This window comes from Sitophilus oryzae, unplaced genomic scaffold (assembly GCF_002938485.1).
Source record: "Sitophilus oryzae breed Bouriz unplaced genomic scaffold, Soryzae_2.0 scaffold_173_pilon_pilon, whole genome shotgun sequence".
NCBI lineage: Eukaryota > Metazoa > Arthropoda > Insecta > Coleoptera > Curculionidae > Sitophilus > Sitophilus oryzae.
In genome coordinates, this window is record NW_022146435.1 from 926023 (window position 1) to 947812 (window position 21790).

General features: G+C 33.4%; 1 protein-coding gene across 4 annotated transcripts in view; it reads right to left on the reverse strand.

The window, feature by feature from the left end:
- LOC115881768 (vascular endothelial growth factor receptor 1) overlaps positions 1–21790 on the reverse strand; it is a 104305-nt gene that overhangs the window by 9378 nt on the left and 73137 nt on the right. For all 4 annotated transcript variants that reach the window (XM_030899401.1, XM_030899399.1, XM_030899400.1 and 1 more), the window contains 13 exons: positions 16600–16799; positions 15359–15498; positions 14882–15026; positions 13373–13555; positions 13163–13315; positions 11657–11784; positions 7267–7426; positions 7103–7206; positions 6889–7039; positions 3502–3726; positions 2844–3012; positions 1285–1379; positions 860–1143 (listed from right to left, as the gene is read on the reverse strand). In XM_030899401.1, the coding sequence (XP_030755261.1) occupies positions 860–1143; positions 1285–1379; positions 2844–3012; positions 3502–3726; positions 6889–7039; positions 7103–7206; positions 7267–7426; positions 11657–11784; positions 13163–13315; positions 13373–13555; positions 14882–15026; positions 15359–15498; positions 16600–16799 (2137 nt within the window). The remainder of the gene's footprint in view (positions 1–859; positions 1144–1284; positions 1380–2843; positions 3013–3501; positions 3727–6888; positions 7040–7102; positions 7207–7266; positions 7427–11656; positions 11785–13162; positions 13316–13372; positions 13556–14881; positions 15027–15358; positions 15499–16599; positions 16800–21790) is intronic.

A 21790-nucleotide genomic window follows, 5' to 3' on the forward strand; every position in this document is an offset into this window, starting at 1 on the left:
TCGATTATAAAAATAGTTACTAACTGTCACTACAAAATTGCCACGGCGACACCAGCCATCTTGATTGCCATTTTATTGAAAAATAGCTTTTTATTATTTATTATTCAAAATGTGAGCTAGATAGGTATAGGAAACCCTAATATAGTTTGAAAGAGCAATTGAATTTGTTTCGATTTATGTCAAGAAATATAGGGTATTACATTTAAAATAACAAAGTTTTTATGTATAATAAATATTTAAAATAGATCAGCAATTTTTGGTACTCCGGTATAAATTTAAGGAAGCAATAAAAATATTCAGTAAAGTTTATTTCTCTATCTTTAAACTCAGCACAATAATTAATTCTGAAGAGTAACGTACAGGGTATTGGTAACCTATTCTATTGTAGCGTGCATATTTAAATATCTTTAAATATCTCAAAAACCAAAGATTTTAAACATATTTAACCCTTATAATAAATGCCTCTTTTGTGTCCAAGAATCCAAAAATGATATAATAATACCGGGTGTTCCATAAGAAAAAGTATAACTTTGGTATGGATCTTAGTTCTGAAATACCCTGCATATTTCAAAATAATTTTAAATTGTGCCCACATTGCCTCCCCACATATACTCATAAAATATTTTGTTTCTGCATCTTTCCGTTTTCGTATAATCAACCGAGGCGAATGAGGTGCGCCACCCTGTATATTGTGTTTAAAATTGAAGTGAAAAATGGGTGACAAAATTGCGAATTTTATTTGACACTTTTTAAAAGTCAAAGTAAAAAAAGCAGCCGTGGCAACATTGCAACGTGCATCCGTCAAATATTTTGTGACGTGCACGCCAACTTATGTTTATTTTCCTATATGTTTTCTTACATTTCCTTTCTTCTTGTAATTATTGTCTTTGTACATTGTCTTGGCCAAGCCAAAGTCGCATATTTTCACAATGTTGTTGTCCGCTAGCAAAATGTTTCTGGCTGCCAAGTCGCCGTGCATCACTTTCCTGGAAGCCAAGTACTCCATACCACGCGCTATCTGGAACGACCAAGTCAGCAAGTCTTTGGTGCAGACTGGCTTTACGTTGCCCCTGTAATCTCCTCTGTAGTTGGTTCTCCATTCCGGTTGGATACTGTTGTTGCTCAAAGTTACTTGGTCCTCTCCTAAAAAGACGTAATAAAGTTAGAAGAACTATTTGTTTGTGCCAAATAGAATAATACCATCTATCTACTTTAGATAGAAAACATTAAAATACACTTATTAAAATTAAAACCAATTTAATATACATATGTGTATAATATTACCTAAAGATGTAACTTGCGTAGTTGCTGAGTTTAATGCTCCATTTCTTTCTTTCTCTCTGTAGTCTTGCATAGAATACGGTGTAGTTATTGTGCTTCTGAAATAAGTAAATCATGAAAAATAACTGTGTGTAAAGGCCGTATTTTTTAAATATTATTAATATTGAGGAGACCTTTGTTAAGAATGATAGATATACCTCTCTTTATTTCAAGAATATGTAACATAACATAGGCTGAAATAGTGTCAAAGTAAACAAAAATATACAAAATATTTTCTTAGAGAAAATGAATAAAATTAAAAAAAATATATATACAACTAATTATTGTTCTGGCTATTACCATGTAAATATCAAGAACAGCATTAAAAAGAAATGAAATACTTAAGTACAAGTTATATGAAATATGAATACTTTCGTCATTTAAAAATAATCAATAAAAAATGCAATAGACAAAAGAAAAGAAGTTTTTATCCAGTTACATATCCTAATTATTTCGGCCATACTCAAAAAACTCATTCAAATTATACGGCTCCAGTTTTACTAAAAACTTAAATATCTCTTTTTTTAATTTTGGCAACTGTGAAATGTTTTTTTTATTTCTAAAGGTAAATTATTGTGAAAATAATCAGAAAATATATAGACAGACACTTAAATTTCACGTCTAATCACAGTATAAATGTAAAAAAAGGTGTTATAAAAAGTTTACATGATAGGGCAAAAATAATATGTTCTGACGACAATTCACTAAACAGAGATATAAACCACATAAAAATACATAAATAAAAAACGATTATCCACCATCTTTTATTGACAAAACAAAACGAAATAGAAACCCCAACTTATAGACAGAATACACACAATGATAACAATACATAATATATACAACTTACAATTCCATACATACGAGTCGTTTCAGAAAAAATAAGAAGGATAGGAAAACAATATAACATACGAACATCCCTCAAAACACAAAATACACTTAGATCCATTTTAACACACACTAAACCAATGAAAACTGGACAACAATAAAAAAAATGCAATATACAAAATACCATGTCAATGTGATAAATTTTATATTGGTGAAACATCTGGACCGTTAAATGTTCGAATTAAAGAACATAAAGGTTATTTGAGAAAGGGCGACTTTCACAAATCTAAGATTTGTCAGCATTCATGGGACACAGGACACGGAATAGATTTCAACAACGCAAATTAGTTAGGCAAATTTGTTCATTAGTCACTGCTGACAATTAGTCTCCATTGGATTAACGCAGCGGTGTTTACAAAAACGAACTATTTTATTTTGTAGATTTTCTTCCAGTGGCGAAATACCCATAGGGCTTTTTTGGATAGATGAATCCGTCACATAGGTATAGACATTTTTTAATGAAAAATTAATGTTTGCAAGAGCCGTGTTTTTAAATATCATTAATATTGAGCAACTTTGTCAAGTTGTTATTTGTTTAAACAAGAAAATAATCATAAAATATATAATATAACAGTTCAATAATTTTTTTCAAATCAAACATTGTACATAAAACGGTTAGCTAGTTGTACACTTACCCATTATCACTAGATATCGAGTACATTCTGTCCAAAACATGGGAGCCTATGTTGTAATCAACTTTTCCAGTGGTATGATCGACTTGGTTGATGAAGGATTCGCGGTGTTTGAAAAGATAGTTCTGCAAATTTCCGTATCGGCAAAACTCAACAATTACAAGTAGTTCCTCTAAAAAATATAAGTCCATTAGTATATTTAATAATTATTATTTAATCACGTCTCAATGTTAATTAATAATCAAATTAATGTATAGACGTAAACAATGTATGTATAAATATATATTGTAACAGACAGATTCGGAAGACTGGTTATTTAAAGAAATACAGTGTGAAAAATATTTTTATTGCCCCACGTTGGGCGCCAAAATGTAACAAAAAGATGTTTTCACTTTCGCCTTGGAAATAAAATGGCGCTGAATAAAATTCTGTAGTGGCAACAAAGGTTACTCATAAAAACGAACTACGAGGGCCATCTATACCTCTATTTATACGAATAGTAATAATAAAATACAGATTCTTGTGTCAGTATCAAATACTTCCCACAAAGTATTATTACTTATGCTACAATTATACAATAATATACATAATATATCCAAATTAGGAAAAAATCAATACTTTTTACAATACTGCTGTTACAGAATAAAATATACAAACTTACTATTTGCAACATTCTTTGTACACGCCCCCAGTAAATTGACCACATTGACGTGCTTTCCCAAGTGGACCATTATCTTCAATTCCGAAGCCAGAGCTCGGATGTATGTTTCGTCGGCATTCTTCTTCACCATTTTCACGGCTACGATTGACTTTTCTTCTCCCGGTATTAATTTTTTCGCTTCGGCTTTCACGACTACACCGAAAGCCCCTGACCCTAATTGTTTACCTTAAAACAAGGCTGTTAGTTTTTTAATAAATTTACAGGGTGTTTCAAAAAACATGTACTCTTTCATATCAAGATTCTCTTACGTACAAATAAGATTTATTTTTATGTTAAAATAGATCCGATTCTGCTTTGTTTCGTAGCAACAAGGGGTTAAAGTCACAAATATTTAATCTATTCATCGTTACAATATTGATAAACTTTCAAATACACAAACATTAACAATGAGTCAATGCAATAAAATAATAAAAAATAATATAAAATAAATAATATAAATAAATATAATAGAATATAAACAGTCAAATTATTCCCCGGAAGATGGGTTGGAAATGGTAGAGCAGTATAATGGCCAGCGAGGTTCCTCCATCTGTCGCCAAATAGCAGGGGGACATTACTTGACGTCATTTGTTAAATGAAATGTGAAATACAATACATCTAAACAATTACAATAAAGAGTACAAAATCCCTCCCTATTGCACAAATTTATTTTTCATTCAATTTTATTTATGGCTCTTCTCTTTGAACTTTCTTCTTATACTTCCGAATGAGTATAAGAAGAAAGTTCAAAGAGAAGAGCCATAAATAAAATTGAATGAAAAATAAATTTGTGCAATAGGGAGGGTGGCAACCCTTTCGAACATGTAGAGCATTAGAAACGAGTTTATAGAAGTTGATTTATTTACAATAACTACGTTTCATATTATGCATATTATTAGATCGCACACTGATATTTCAAATTCACAATAAAAAAAGGTAAAAATAATATCTTTAAATTGCTGACCTGGATATTATTTATTTGAATCTTCCAATTGGCTCGATTTGTTCTTATTCAATGTTAATTAGCGCTGATCAATATTGTTGCGGTGAATATAATCAGATTAAATACTTTAAAAAACCAGAGTCGGACTTGAAATTATTTTAAATAATAAGTTAAATAGTTTTGTTGTCGTTAAGGTACCCAAAACAAAAAAAGTATTAAGTGTGGCATATCATTGTACTCAGGAGACCGAGTTCTTTCAAAACTTAAAAATAAAAAATGCAGGTCCGTATTTAAAAAAAATAAGTTGGCCTCTGTATCTCACAAATCATCAGCTAATTTGAAAATCTAAAAATACCATCAGATATCCCTAATAAAGTGGCTATGGAAATGTGCAATTAGTTATTTGATTTTTAAAAAAGTAACGACAGAAAAAAATAAAATCTATTTTCAAAAAAATCCGTCTTTTCCAAAAAACTCAGCAATCCTTGAAATTTTTATAAGTTTTTGATGGCATCTTGGTGAACATCCGAAAGCGCAACTTTGCCCCAATTTAACCATGTTCGTATCTATTACGATTACCGAGATGCCAATGCTAGTACCTCGAATTTGTAGCACCCTGTATTTATATAAACTCATTTTTTAGTAAAACACAATTAAAACATCTGATTATATTTTTGTCTTCAAAGAAATGGTGCAAAAATGCAAACAGGACTGATAAATTTAGTCTCACGAATCTTTGAAAATAAAACTAACTTAATTTAAAAAAGAAACTTTTATTTAACTATGTTGTTAATAATTAAATATTTATAATATAGGTTTAATTCAATTGAAAATATATCTGTTAATTGAATAATTAAGAACAAAAATATTAAAAGCTTTATAGCAAATATTAGAGAAACTTTAAGTTATGCTCATTATACAGAAAACTCTGTTTTAATGATATAAAACTCCTCAAAATATGCAGATATAATAAGCTAGTATTGGCTATAAAACCTTCTAGAAAAAAAAAAAAAGTGAAAAATTTGTTTAAAAATATTTTAATTATATGCTTAAAGTCTCTCTAGATAAGTAATTGAACATATAAAAAAGCAGAAAATTATTATTAGATAATATTTAGGAGTATTCTACGTGCGTGTGCAGTTTTTTCGCCAGTCATTTGAAAAGTGAATATTTCTGATTAAGCCCATTTCGACGGAAGGATCTTATACACAACCCTGTATATTAAAAAAAGGTTTCCAAAATAATTTAATATTCAAATTAAAATTGTGCTCAAACTCTTACCAACGTTCTCAATCTCAAAACTACTCTTGAAAAATGTCAATTATTGAACATTAAATAGATTTTAAAACTTCTGTATTCTGTTGCAAAACCAGGCGAACCAGACCGGTAAAACTACGGCAAAGAGCGGTTCCTGAAAGACATCGGTTTGCTATGGAATGGTTTGGTAAAATCATAGGGTAAAATACTGGAAACGTCAAATGTTAATGTTTTCTAAATTTCAATACCTCTATCTCTGCCTCTGTTATAAAATTTATCTTTTATGCATATTTAATGTACCTATTCTCTACTTTTACATTTACTTCTTCTTTTCAATGGAGTTTAATATTGAAAAGTACTTTATTAATGAACTGTTAAACTCGTTAGACAGCTCAAATGAAGATTTGCAGATCCAATATTAAAATAGATCAATAATAAATAAACAAATCTAATCAATATTTATATTTTTATAGCTTACAAAATATTCACGATTACTTGTCCTGTTTTTTCTATTATATATTTGTATTACTATTTCTTTAAATGTTCCTGACTTTAAGAAACAATGGCTGCATGATAAGTTTAAATGGTCCTAAAAAGTCATTCTATTTAGTTAATGAAATTTATTTACCTTTACTACCTATCTCCATTGCTTTTGGATGTAGATACAAAATATTATTACAAAATTTAGAAATTAAATGAGAATTTCACTCGAGCTTCCAATATTTGCTTGATTTTTGTCACATAAATGACATGGATATATACACACATTGACAATGATTGACAAACAAAACCAGAAAAACCAGCCTTCTCGCGCTGGTTAATTTGGTGACAGTTATGACCGATATATTTCAGGAACCGTATGGGAACCGTGTTCCGTAATAAGAAAACTTTCAGGAAACCGATAGAAACTGAACATAAACCATAACCAAGGTCAGCAACGGAATACACCTCTGGAATACACTCTTAATACATCTGATTATATTAAATTTGTAGTCTAACAAAACTGTAAATGGTTTTAACCATAAGGCAATATAGAATTATAAGGCAATGTAGAATTTTATATTTCAAGAGTAGTTTAGAATTGTAGAACTGAAAAATTTAAGAATCAACCATATAGTTAAAATTACCATAACACTCATTAAACTTACCCAATTTCAATTGATCAAATGACACTTCCCATTTTTTGTCGTAGGGCAACAGTTCTGCTTGATCTCCAATACCAATTTCAGGATTAAGTTGTTCAGGATTGCCTTTGTGGAAGTTCTCCAAACCTAAGCTCTTCAGTTTCCTTTTTAGTTCCTGCAAAATTGTCACAATTTATTAGACAATCGTACAGAATATATATTCGTTTATAGAGTTTACCTTATCTTTCTTTATCCTGAAAATAATGTAAATAATAGCGATGAGGAGGCAAACTAGGACTATTCCGATGATGTAATAATAAACGGTAAGTGATGTGGGTTTCACTGAAAAGTAAGTGACATTTAGAAAATGTTTATGCTTTCCGTAAAACCAAAATAACTTACTATCAAACACAAGCATTCCTACTCTGGAGTCTACACCCAAATCGTTGGAGATTTTGCATGTGTACTGGTTCTCGTCTGTCACTTCGGTAGAAAGAAATCTTAAAACACTCATATTTTCTTCAAATATTACTCTTTCGGTCTCATGTATCGCATTGGTTCCCTAAAATAAGTACCATATTGTAAAGTCAAATAATATAATAAAATTATTTTTAAAATGTAGAAAATGCGAATAATATAATCACAAGTTATGGTTGTTTAATTATTACGCTGTGTCTCAGTGTCAGTGTTTTGTGCGCACCGAAGTTTTATATTTAGTTCAAGTTAACGTGCACCTAGACACAGCAAAAACACCTAGTACACCTAGAACCAGCAGAGAAAATATTTTTGAAGTGAAACTTCTTTACGCGCGATGTGGGTAAAAATTCAAGGCCGTGACATCACGACCTTGGCGCACGAGCTAGCGAGAAAAAAAAGTGGTAAGGATCTCGAAAACAACAAAAAACATTTGATTTAAAGCTAAGAAAATCATTATAATAAACTTGATACTGCAGCTGGGTACCAATATCTTCTGGTTGTGTGCTAGAAAGTAAATTTTCATTATATGACTATGGCAAGTTCTTCGACTTACAAGACAGTGAAATGTATACTGTTCATCTAAAATACCAACGCCCCATTAATATAAGATACCACCTATTTTCCTCCCAACAAAACATTCCTAATATCCCTGTATCCACTTTTTCCGACACACTGCCCCCTCCATGGAAGGATCCTATTTCAGTTAATATGGAACTTTGTAAATTAAAAAAATCTGAAACATCCAGATATCTTTACAAAACTAGTCTAATACAAATCTTAGACGAAACATATCGTGATTATATTTGTTTTTACACAGATGGCTCGAAATCTGACCAAGGTGTTGGCTGTGCTTTTTACAGCCCGGTTGCTGATAAAAAAATCAGATTACCTAATTTCTCTGGCCTTTTAACAGCCGAACTCAGAGCTATTTATCAGGCTCTTATCCAAATTCAAAGCATGCCACCGATTGAAGCATTAATACTATCTGATTCACTTAGTTCCTTCAACAGTATTGCTTCTTTAAACCCCAGAAACTCTCTAACCTGCAGCATTCGAGATCTAGTATATTAAATTACTGAAAGAAACTACAGTGTTAACTTTATGTGGATTCCTGGACACTCTGACATTGCTGGTAACGACCGAGCAGACAAACTGGCTAACGAGGCAACGCTCTTACATAATATTGAAGGAATCCGTTATGTTATATTGATCCGTTGTCGATTTCAGAAATTTCCACAAAAAAGTGTTCTTCAGTATACTTCAAAATGAATGGGACATCCTCGAGGGAACTAATAAACTTAGATCACATATGCCACTTCTTCATCTGTATCAAAATATATATTCTCTTGAACGCGGATCTTTTTGTAAAGTTGTTAGAACCCTCACAGGACACTCATATCTTACAAAATCATATATTATCAGAAATGAACCCCCTCCGAAATGCACCTTATGCAGTAATTTAATGTCAATGACACACATTCTTTTTGAATGCTTACCTGTTGCCTCCCATAGGTCTAGATTCTTTAATGCTGTTACCTATGAGAATATTTTCGCGCCTTTTAACATTTCGAAGATTAATAAAGTTATGGAATTCTTAGACAGCATCAACATAACGAAACAACTTTAATTTCTAATAATTTAAAATGACCTCATGTTGACTAAAGCTTGATTTTCATGCATCCGTTGTCCGACGATAGGATGATACGATATTAATTTTATTGGTTGAATTTAACGGCTTCGATTGGTTAACCGTTTCTAACCAATTAAAGTCTTTAAATTCAACCAATAAAATTAATATCGTATCAACGTATCGTCGGACAACGGATGAATGAAAATCAAGCTTAAAGCTTGTTACTGAGTGCTAAAAGACCCTCGCTGTTGATGCGCTCTATAAACCAATACCCCCCCCCCTCTCTCTCTCTCTCTCTCTCTCTCTCTCTCTTGGTTAGGTTCAAACATTTTTCCCTTGTTAAATAAATTTAAGCGTTAACGATATTCTCTTATTGGATAGAAGAGAATATCTCATGTAACGTGAGTCAAATTTTGTTCATATTTTTTTAGTACCCACTAGATCGTGAGTCACTAAACCCATTTGCACAAGAGTTAAAATTAAAAAAATATAACTAAGCATTTTTAAAACTAAACATCTTTATCTCAATTCAATTGGCTTAACTGATAAAAAAGAGCGTGGTTTATCGATTTTTTTTTCAACAAACAAAATGTGAGTAAAATTATAAACTTTATTTGATATTTCCTGGTCACTTTTACTTTATTTAAAATACTACAAATGCATTTGTTGTCATTTGCGTAACTTTAGAACTGTAATAATCAAACTGAAGTTTATAGACGGCATTTAAACTTCATTTAAATAGCTTTTCTGTCAATGCAGTGCTGAAAAACATACAAATAATATATACAGGGTGGTCCGAACTGTGTTCCGGACACTTCGGTAGAATATTCTGCAGGTAAAAAAAATTGTATAAATGTATGTCCTAAAATACTTAGTTTTGGAGATACAGGGTGTAAAAGTTTCATTTTTATTTCGATTTTTTCTAAATAATTTCTGAAGTAACGTCAATATTTGGACGAAAATTGGTCTTTGGCAGTTTTGTGACATGAGGAATTTGATTTCAAATTTATGATTGCAGTCTAATAACCATTTAGTCAACATGTTTAATTTATGTCAATGAAGACAGGTATTGATCATTTCAATTCCAAATATCTCGAAAACCATTGCTCGTAGCGATTTTTATCAAGAGACCTTTTTTTTGTAAAAAAAGTTGTAAATGCACATTTTTTACTGAGTAGTTTTATACAGGTATGGACGAAAAGATATTACTCTTCAAATCACTTAAAACATATGTAGGTGGCGCCCTCTACAAGTAGGAGTCATATAATATTGACATCAAAATCAAATTTCTCATGTCAAAACACTCCTGTATCTTCGAAACTAAGCATTTTAGGACATAGATTTATACGAACTCTTTTACTTATTTTAGTCAGCAAAATATACTGCCGAAGTTTCCGGAATACAGTTCGGACCACCCTGTATATTATCGAATATACAGGGTGGTCCGAACTGTATTCCGGAAACTTCGGTAGCGTATTTTGCAGATAAAAATAAGTAGAAAAGTTCGTATAAATGTAAGTCCTAAAATGCTTAGTTTCGGAGATACAGGGAGTAAAAGTTTCATTTTTATTTCGATTTTTTCCAAATAATTTCTGAAGTAACGTCAATATTTGGATGAAAATTGGTGTCTGGGTGTATTTTGACACGAGAAATGTAATTTTGATATCAATATGAATCCTACTAGTAGAGGGCGCCACCTACATATTTTTTAACTGGTTTGAAGAGTAATAACTTTTTGTCCGTACCTGTATGAAAATACTGAGTAAAAAAATATACATTTACGACGTTTTTTACATGAAAAAGGTCTCTTGTAAAAAATCGCTACGAGTAATGGCTTTCGAGATATTTGGAATCGAAATTATCAATACCTGTCATCATTGACATAAATTAAACATGTTGACTAAATAGTTATGAAATCATAAATTTGAAATGTTTTTGTGCCAAAAGTTCAACAGAAACTGTTTTATCATCATTTTTCGCAGAAAAAATTATGATTAATTTAAAAAAATAAAAATTTCCCAAATTTATTATATCAGTGAAATAACTATCTACTCAACGTGTTTATTTTTCGTCAGTAATAACATATATTGACTATTTCCATTCTAAATATCTTAAGAACGGTTGTTCGTAGCGATTTTTACAAAGGGATATTTTTTACGTAAAAAGTGTTGGAAATGTATATTTTTTCACTCGGTAGTTTTATACAGGTACGGACAAAAGTTATTAAGCTTCAAAACACTTAAAACATATGTAGGTGGCACCCTCTACTAGTAGGAGTCATATTGACATCAAAATCAAATTTCTCATGCCAAAAAACATCCAGACACAAATTTTCATCCAAATATTGACATTACTTCAGAAATTATTTAGAAAAAATCGAAATAAAAATGAAACTTCTACACCCTGTATCTCCGAAACTAAGTAGTTTAGGACATACATTTTATACGAACTTTTTTACTTATTTTTATCTGCAGAATATGCTGCCGAAGTTTCCGGAATACAGTTCGGACCACCCTGTATATTATCCATACAAATTATAAAATCTAAATAAACCGGCTTAAAGAAAGAAATAGTTGCCAATCGTAGCAAATAGTAGCAATCTTGGTTAAAACTCTTGAACTCATAGGTTTATCATCATCGGACTACAGATATTATCTACTGTAAGTCTTAAGCTGCTATACCTACATTGTACCACTCAACTGAAACTTTTGGTATTCCTGTGTAATTACAATACAACTGATGAGGCTTGCCAGGAAATGTAATGTTTATGATATCATTAACGTTTGTATCTATAATTCTTGGCTGTTCCGGATCTGAAAAATACAATAATAAAAGCTACTGTGTACTAGGTGGTTTGATAATAGCTAGATAATTAATTCGGGAACCATTAATAATAGAACTTCAGGAAAATAATATTTATAGGTAAATCGGGTAAATCAGTGATATAGAGTCAAAGAATATCTTAATACCCAAACCAAACCAAACCAAAAACTATAATATTCTTTGATAGAGGTAAGAAAAATGAGCTTTGATGAATGCGGATCCAAAATTTTTTCCTATGCCATGGGAGCCACTTAGTCTACAGAGGAGATCAAATAAGTAATAATATCAGCTCATAACTTCAATTTGTCTGTGCTTAATTTCGTATTTTGCCCAAAGTAAAGAGGCAACAAAGCAATGAGATTTTTGAATGTCCGGAGTGCGGTAAGTAAATAACATCACGTATCGGGCTTTTCAGTCACAGAAAAGCTCATGAAAAGCTCAGAAAAACGCCTTGCATGACCATCTTCTGATGCGTGTCAAATACTCGTCAGCGAGTAATGGCAGTATATATGTATATATATATATATTTAGAATTGCTAGGTTTTAAGAGATTAGTTTGACCTGCGATTTTTTTTTGTGTTTTTTGAACTTAAAATCATTAGCGTAACTATTTAGCGTAATTATTAGCGTTTATATATTCAATGAAATCCTCAATAGATTGCAGACAGACAATCATAATCATAGATAGACAATCATTAGTGCCATAAAACTTTGGTACGACTGATATCGGAGATGGAGAACTAACTTTAAACTTAAAACTCTGTAAAACTGTCTCAGATAGTGGCTTTTGGCAAAGAAAGCTCTATAAGGTCGCGGTGGTTAACTTTCCCTCTAGAATGTAGAATGTAGAATGAGTGAGAGGGGGGGGGGGGTAATCACTGCTACCTTAAAGATCTATTGTGACCCCTTCCTTGAGTCATCACACAGTCATACCTCTGTTGTAGAGGGGACAGGGTATTTCCCATCCTCCTCTGACAATAGATCCTCCGAGGGTACACACTACACACCCTTCCACGGTTGGAGTTTGGCCCTCCGTGCCCTTCACAGTCGAGGAGCTTGCCTCCGCCTGAGGTACCCGTGAGGTGTAGGCTAGAGGATCTGTCTCCATTTTCTTCACCTCTTTAACTTGGTCTCTCCTTAGACCTGATACCGGTGTTGTCCCGTATCTATAATAGAGAATATGTCCCTCTTTCTCTATTGCCTCCTTGGATTTGAGGTGGTCCTCACAATTCCTGTTGTGAGGACCTTCCGTGAAATTTCCCCCTAACTCACTGAGATGGTTAATTATGACGCAGGTAACTCCATATTTAGCAATAGACTTGGTAAGGCAAATGAAGATGGCAATGAATAGATAAGACTTATTTTTACCTTTAACTGCAAACGTCACGTTTTTGTACTCCATTTTCCCGGCTTTGTTTCTTATTTGACAACTATATAATCCGCCATCATTTTCAGAGGATTGTGGCAAGAATACTGTGATTTTCGTGGACATATCTTCCTGTAGCACAGATACATTATACTCTAAAAACAAATATTTGTTAATAAGAGATTGCGATTAATGTGAATAAATATATTTACTCTCGTCTGGAGTTAAAATATTGTCGTCATGATAAATTTGCACATCCGTAGATTTTTTCGGTGAAACGGCACAAGTAAATTTGAGAGGATAGTTCGTGGCAACGATTACTTGTGTGAATTCGTCGTTTTCGTTTATTATGGAGCTATCGTCGTAATTGTATATGTGGAACCCGTCTTTGATATCTAAAATAATAAAAAGTCAGTATATTATATTTAAAACGTTATAATTTTTAAAATTAACGTAAGGTAAAACGTTGTGTCTAGATGAAGCTTTACACAGTACATAAGATACTATAAACGTGATTTGTATTATATTTTTCTAATTCTATTTAAATCGTTTTTTATACAGGGTGTCCCAGAAAAGTGCAGTATAAATACAAGTAATACACTACATACACACTATAAGTGCAAGTAAGTATTTTAACGGGTGGCAGATCTCGATAAAAGAAATATATTTTCTCTTTATCGTTTTTCAAAATAAGTCCAAAATAACGGAGTTATTTCACTTTGAAAATTTGCAAAAAAATTTATTTTTTGCTAAAATTTTGAGAACCACTGGATCTTTTCTGAATTTTCTTTCTTGTAAATTTAATCTACTACCTATGTTGCCATATTATCAAGAAATTATTATTTTTTAAATAAAAACTAAAAAAAAAATCCAAAAAATGTTTCAAAAAATTCCGAATTTTCAAATTTTTTTTTCGCGAAAAAAACCTCATAGGCGTGTTTCTGGGGTTGAAGTATACTACCAGTTAAAATACTTGCACTTATTTCTGGGACACCCTGTATTTCCGTGAAAATAGCCATGTAATAAAATTCCAAATATCTGCCAAACCGTTAAAAATATGAAAACATATTTTTAATTGCACTTTTTTAATTCTGTATTTAAAAAGAATATACAGGGCGTTGAGTTAAAGAAGAACTAGTATAATATTTTACTGAATTTTAACAATTTTGAGATTAAATTTTTAGACTACTGACTTTTCAGATTACTGTAAATTTTACGATTACGATATTTTTAACGAAGTACAGGCCAATCGTAGTAAACACCAAGCGTTGTTTTGACTTGAGAACATCAATTTATATTTTTAATTATTTTTAAAAAATATTCCAAAATGTATATTTTTTTATTTGTATTAATTTATTTCTCTGGAACTAATCAAAATAAATTTAATAATGTCCTAAAATTATGTAAAGTGATCAGAAGTAAATCCAATGTAATTATATACTGGGTAAATACATTTAAAGCATCTATCCTTATTAAGTCACATTTTTGAGACACCGTGTACAAAGTTTTTTTTATAATAGAATACACAAGATATTTCAAAATCTATTTCTTCTTCTCTATCTTCTGTGTATGCACGAACAGTGAACTATCAACAAAATGGTTTTTTAATAATAATAATTAATTTTTGAATAAATTTTTGTATCAGAATATCTGCCTAATGGTTGGCTTTTGACCCAAAAAAGCACCCCTTAAAATTTACCTCGTATTGTCTAGATATTTACCTGATGTATAAATTTGAACACTTTCTTCTTGAGATCCGTTAGAATTATCTGCCGAACAAGTTACCGAAGCTCCATCTACAGGCAAAATAGTTATCGAGGAGAATTTTCTGAATCCCCAGAAAACCTTATCAACCTGGTAATCTATCTAAAAACAAAATTAATTAATATATACATATATTGTATAGTGTGGTAGATCTAGATAGAACAAAGATATTTTCTGTTTGCAATATTTAAAATAAATTAAAAATTATTACTTTAAAATAAATTGAGAAAGAACATTTTGAGAACCAAAGAACTATACTCGTATTATCAATTAAAACTAAAATACTTCGTAGATACTTATTTAGAAGATACTCTGTATATATGACAAATAAATATATTAGTTTGGGTCTTAGATCTTATAAACTTCGGTTTGGGTTCACATGCATCCTCTTTTGTCGTTGATTTTATGCAATTTTATTGAGTCTTTCTACTTACTGTTTCTTCTTGACACCTATGGCATTTTTTGTAGATCCACGTAATTTTCGGAATGGGGTTACCAATACCAGTGCAGTTAAAAACAGCAGGTTCGTTTTGAAGAAAGACATTTTGGCTTTTGAAGATGACAGAAGGTGCACCTAAAATTATGTTTAGCATTATCAATATTATAGAAGAAAAATCAATTTACTTAGATACATTTTTATATAAAAATAAACAATATATGTAATGGGTTGCCAATTTAAAATGGACGCACAACAAACTTCTCATATCTTTAGGAAAATTACTAGTGAGAAAATCAGCCAAAAAGTTCAAAAATTTTTCTGTTCTGGCCAATCATAAAATAGGATTTTTCTCAAAAATATCTCAGGGAAGAACTATTTTAAAAAGTGGTATTTTAATCAATCAAAGCTGGAAGATTTTAATTATAGTGAATTTGCTCTATCTCATAAAATATCGTGTTAGGGAAAGGTTAAACTCGCTTTTGGTAAAATAAGGATAAGATTAGGTCCATTTCTTAAATCAGTCAAAACTTGTAAATTTTCAGGAAGTTAAAGAAAAGTTAACAATATTTCCGTCAATGAATTGAGAATACAAGGACAGGTAAGGCCCATATACGGGCTGAAGCAGAATTTGTGTTGTTAGACGCCATTTTTTTGGAGGAACGGATGTGTCACCAGCGACAATTTTAGCGATTTTTAATAGTTTGTTGTATGTAGTAAACTTTGTATAAACTTTATTACAATTGTGATTTGTTCAGCTTTCAAGTGTAAAAGCCGCAACGATAAGATAGAGCCAGGAGTTACGTTTCATAGGTAAATAAACAGTGCACTCCACTTTTTTTAGTGTTTTCTTATTGAATTTGATAATTATTTTTCTGATATTATATGTACTTCATATGTTCTATAGGTTGATACTAGTTTTATTTTTGAAAATATTTTAATACGTTGTTTGTAATTAATTAGTATGATATTACCTAAATAAGCAACATACACCATAGGCGTAGTCAAAACCATTTATCAAAAATGTAAATATCCCGTCAAGCAGCTAAGTTAAAAAAATATGTGGCGCGCCACTGTTTGGAGGTGTGGTAACAATTTGGTCTCGGGTGTTATAGGTCCTTGTATTCTTTATAGTCAATGGTTTTAGGTTTATACCAATCGCTAATCTTAAAATTCGCTAATACAGTATCACCAACTGTTTCAATCACTGTTGACGCTTCGTACTTCATATTTACTTACTTTCGACATTCAATATAAGTTGTAATTCTGAAGTTTGGGAACATTCGTTTCCATAATCATTTTTCGAACTGGTACCAACAATTTTATACACCCCGTCATTTTCTAGCGATGCGTTTTGGATTTTGAACAAAATTGAATCGTGCAGATATGATATCACATACTGAGTATTGTTCTTTATTTCTCTATTTCTAACATCGTACCTAAAAATACAAAATATTATATTAAGTTCATGCAGAATAACTTTAAGTTGACTTAATTATATTTTATGAGGCCACCCTATAACATTATATTTATAACTTTATTTCGTTACACACAACTTTTATAGCTTTTTGCCAACGGCTCAGTGACGCAGAGTTTTAAAAAAATTCGTGAGTCCTCATCAGATATAAAGTTAATGTGACAAATTTCTTGTTTCTAGTTAATGTTAGGCAGGTCTCTGGAAGCCCAAGCAAGTGTCCCTAATAACAAACAAAAATAATGAACTCGAATTAGACCCTGACAAACAAAAACTTATCTGGGAAGAATAGCAAAATAAAAACACTAAATCACCAAAACATACACCAAAACACTTTTACTTTTACACTGGACGCGCGTTTCGCTAACCATGTTAGCATCATCAGCAGATGATTATAAACTGAGTTAACTTTGCCTTGAGTTATAACTTTGAGTTTATAATCATCTGCTGATGATGCTAACATGGTTAGCGAAACGCGCGTGTAAAAAGTAAAAGTGTTTTGGTGTATTGTGGTGATTTAGTGTTTTTATTTTGCTGTTTAACACCAAAGGTCCCAACCCTCAACTGTAATCTTCGTTGGGAAGAATACCTGAAGGGACTTATTCGGAGACGAAAGAACACCTGCAGGGCCAGTCCTAAAAAAAAACCATCTAAGGATTCTCACGTCCGAAGTATCCCGGGCAATCGCCGAAATCAAAAATAACAAGGCACCGGGCGAAGACTCTACCGTAGCAGAGCAATTCAAGAACCTCAGCGAAGAAGCAATGGAAAAACTTACCCAGCTGATGAACGCCATCTACGAAAGCGGTATCCTACCCCAGGACTGGCTGACTTCTACGTTCGTATTTCTTCCAAAGAAAAATAAAGCAAGGAAGTGCGAGGACCACAGGACCATTTGCCTTATGAGCCATGCTGCTAAGATAATGTCGATCGCAGTATGGCTTCAGAAGAGGAACAGGATTTTTTTTTATAGATGGGAAACGCCATTTACAGCCAGAGTGTGGGGGTCACCTCTCACCCGAGTCATACCCACTAATCATCTTCCTGTTTTTTAAGCATGATGGCTCTCATCATCCTGGTGATTGCTTCACAGTTCTGTTGACTGTTGTCCATCATAAGCTCGCCGACATTTTCCCTTGTTATTTTAACCTTGCATATTTGTTCCGCCGATGCTCTAGTCTCCAAATGCCTACTACACTCGAATAATGTGTGATTGGTCGTGTCTGATGCTTCACAATACCAGCATTTTGTGGATTCCGCCTTAGTTATTCTAAACAGGTACTCTCCAAAAGCACCGTGCCCTGTCATCGCCTGGGTGATGTAGTAGTCCGTTTTCGTCCACGTGTTGTTTATCCAAACCCTCACGTCCGGGATAAATATATTAATTCGACCCTGGTATGCCTCCCATCTGTTCTGCCATTTGTCCAGTATTATCTTCCTGGCCTCTGGTCGATACCCTGAGCCGTGCCTGTATATTAAATTTCTTTCCTCGATTTGTAGGATAATTGGGGGAATTTTTGCTAGAGCAAAACAGCTTCTGTGGAAACTGTACGATACGCCGACACTACGCGTAGGGCTAGCATTCTGTTAATTATCTCGAGGACTTTTTCATAATATTTGTAATCTGTTGCCCTGCTCCAAATGGGCGAGGCGTACAGAATCATCAAATGCACAACCGAGGCAAGCATTCTCCTCTTTCCGTCACTGGGGCCTCTAATATTGGGAGTGATTCTGGTCAGCTATTTGATGGTATTAACCGTCCTGTCCCTGATTTTAAGGACATGCGTAGTCATGCGCATCCCCGAATCAAGGCAAACACCCATATATTTTATTGCCTTTTGAGGTCTGATGTGGTAATTTCCTAATTGGATATTTAAGTTCGTCGTCTTGCGATGTCCTACCAGAACGACAAGTTCTGATTTTTCTGGTGCAAGATGTATGTCCATTCTATCCAACTTATTGGTTATAGTTAGAGCAGCTGTTTGTATCTTTTCTTCGGAGATGGTGATGGTTGGAGCGGTGATCAGGACAGCCAGATCATCCGCATAAGCCATGAATAAATTACCTGGTCCAATATCGACCCTCAGGATCTGGTCATAGAAGATGTTCCACGAGGTCGCGGTCCTAAAATGGACCCCTGCGGTACCCCGCATGTCATCTTGTGTTTTTTGCCGTTTTCTGCAATTACATATCTTTTCGACAGGAAAGACTTAATCATAACGATGAGGTATTTACTAATCTTCATGCTCTCTAATTGTGCAACAATTCCTGTCTATGTCCCCTATTCTTATATGATTTCGTTTTGATACGGTCTACGTTACTCGTAACGATGTTTAACGTAGATTAGCCTCTGCGGAACCCATATTTGTTTGGGTGTAGTCTGTTTCCATCCTCTAGTTCTTTCTCCAGTCTGTCCCTCAGAAGACATTCTAACAGTTTGGCACTGGTATTAATTAAACATATTGGACGATATTTTTTGTCTTGACTTCCATCATTATTGGGTTTCTCTGCTAGAACAAGTTTGGCAATTTTCCACGAGTTTGGAAACTGTCTGTTGGTAAGACATTTGGTAAGACTGGTTCAGGATCTCAGTAATTCTCTGGGGGTCTTGCATAGCAGCAATTTTGATAACTTCCACCGGTATGTAGTTAGGGCCAGGAGCTTTCTTGTTTTTTCAGTTTACTTGCTGCAGAACGCACCTCTTCTTGAGTAAACCATATTACATCATCCTTTTTTTTTTGTGTATCCCAACTATTTGACTGAGCTTTAGAGAACAATGTTGTGATCTGTTTTTCTATTATGTTATCTGTAACGGGAGCGTTGCGTCTGCCGATGAACTTTCTCATTACCACTTGGTAAGCCTTACCCCAAACATCGGACTCAAGTTCGTCACAGAGCTTTAGCCAATTCCTTTTCTTGCTCCTAAGGATTTCTTTTTAAGACTGTGCTTGGCTATGCTGTAGTTGGTACGCGCCTGTTCCACGGTTCGGGTCCATCTCGCGTTCTCCGCTCTTGTTAATACCCGTCTCTCTTTAATGGCTAAATCTTCCTTTTCAACAATCTGTTTCACCAGTACATTTGTTTTTTATCCGTTATTCTTTTCCTGGGGAGAAAGGAATTACACAACTTTCTGAGACATTTGTCTAGCCCTTCTGGGGATGGCGTTTTCATTTTCAGTCCGTTCTCCTCACAATAGGTACTTATCTTTTGTAAGCCATTTATTGTTGTCCTCCATCCGTTTATCTTTGCGACCACGTTCTCCTTCATCTGAGTATCAATCTGTATGTCAAATCTGATGTAACGATGTAGGCTTAGACTTTCCTCCTCAGTTATCACACGCCAGTTTCACACGAGTCTACTGATTCCCGGAGTTGCGAGGGTAATATCTGGAACAGGAACAAGAGAAGCCATCCTGGGAACAGGAACAAGAGAAGCCATCCTTAATAGCTGAAAGATACTTGGAGGTAAAGAAGGATCTTTATGTCTGCTTCGTAGACTACATGAAGGCTTTCGACCACATACAACATGAAAAACTAATAGACATCCTCCAGGAAATCGGAGTAGATAACCATGACATCATTGTAATTCGTAATATATACTGGAACCATAAGGGATGCGTCCGAACATCAACTGGAAACACCACTTAAGTAGATATCCAAACAGGGGTACATCAAGGCTGCCTCCTCTCCCCATTGTTATTTAATGTGTACTCGGAGTACATAATCAAACAATCGTTGGAAGATCGAGCTGAAGAAGCTAAACTAAATGGAATAGTAATTAACAACCTCCGTTACGCAGATGACACCGTAGTGATCGGACAGTCTAAAGAACAGCTACAGACTCTGATGAATATCCTAACAGAGCACAGTACCAGAATGGGTTTGGAGGTAAACGTATCTAAGACCAAAACTATGGTGTTTTCTCGGACCTCTCAAGATCACTCTCAATTGGACATTGTTGTTAATAACACCACTTTACATAATGTACAAAAGTACTGTTACCCGGGTAGGGAAATAAACAGTCAGCTCGACCACTCTCTAGAGATTAAAAGGAGAATAGAAATCGCTCGTGCAGGATTCGTTAAGATGCGAAGCGTACTCTGCAACCCGCGTTTGTCCATAGGGGTAAGGTTGAGAACACTCAAGTGCTACGTTTGGCCTTTGTTGCTATACGGGTGCGAAATTTGGACCCTAAAACAGGAGGACCTCAGGAAGGTGGAGGCATTCAAAATGTGGCTTTCTAGACGAATGCTACGTATAAGCTGGACCACTACAACAACAAATGTGGAAGTACTGACCAGAATGAACACCCGTACCCACTTAGTCAACACAACAAAAATAAGGAAAACCGCTTACCTCGTGCATATAACGAGACACGAAGAATACGAACAGCTTCAGCTAATACTTCAAGGTAAAATCGAGGGAAAGCGCGGCATAGGAAGGAAGAAGAAATCGTGGTTTCGAAATATACGAGATTAGACAAATATTTCAAACGGGAATACTTTAATACATCGAGCCCAACATAGGGAAGATTTTGCCATAGTGGTCGCCAACCTCAACGGAGACGGCACCTAGGAGGAGGAGTTAATGTTATATTCGTTGTATACAGGGTGGCCCGAATTGTAACCGGGAAACTTCGACAGCATATTCCGTAGATAAAAATAAGTAAAAAAGTTCGTATACAAGGTGTAGAAGTCTCATTTTTATTTCGATTTTTTGCGATTTTTAACTCATTTGAAGAGTAATAATTTTTCGTCTGTACCATTTTTTGTAGATTTTCGCCGTTTTTACGTAAAAAGACCTCTCGATAATAATTGTTGTGATTAACCGTTCCCAAGATACTTGTAAATTATCAATAATTATAAATAGACATGTTGACTAGATAGATATTTGACTGAAATGATGAATTACTCCAAATGAAATTTGGAATAACAACTTTTTATTTTTTTAAACTAAT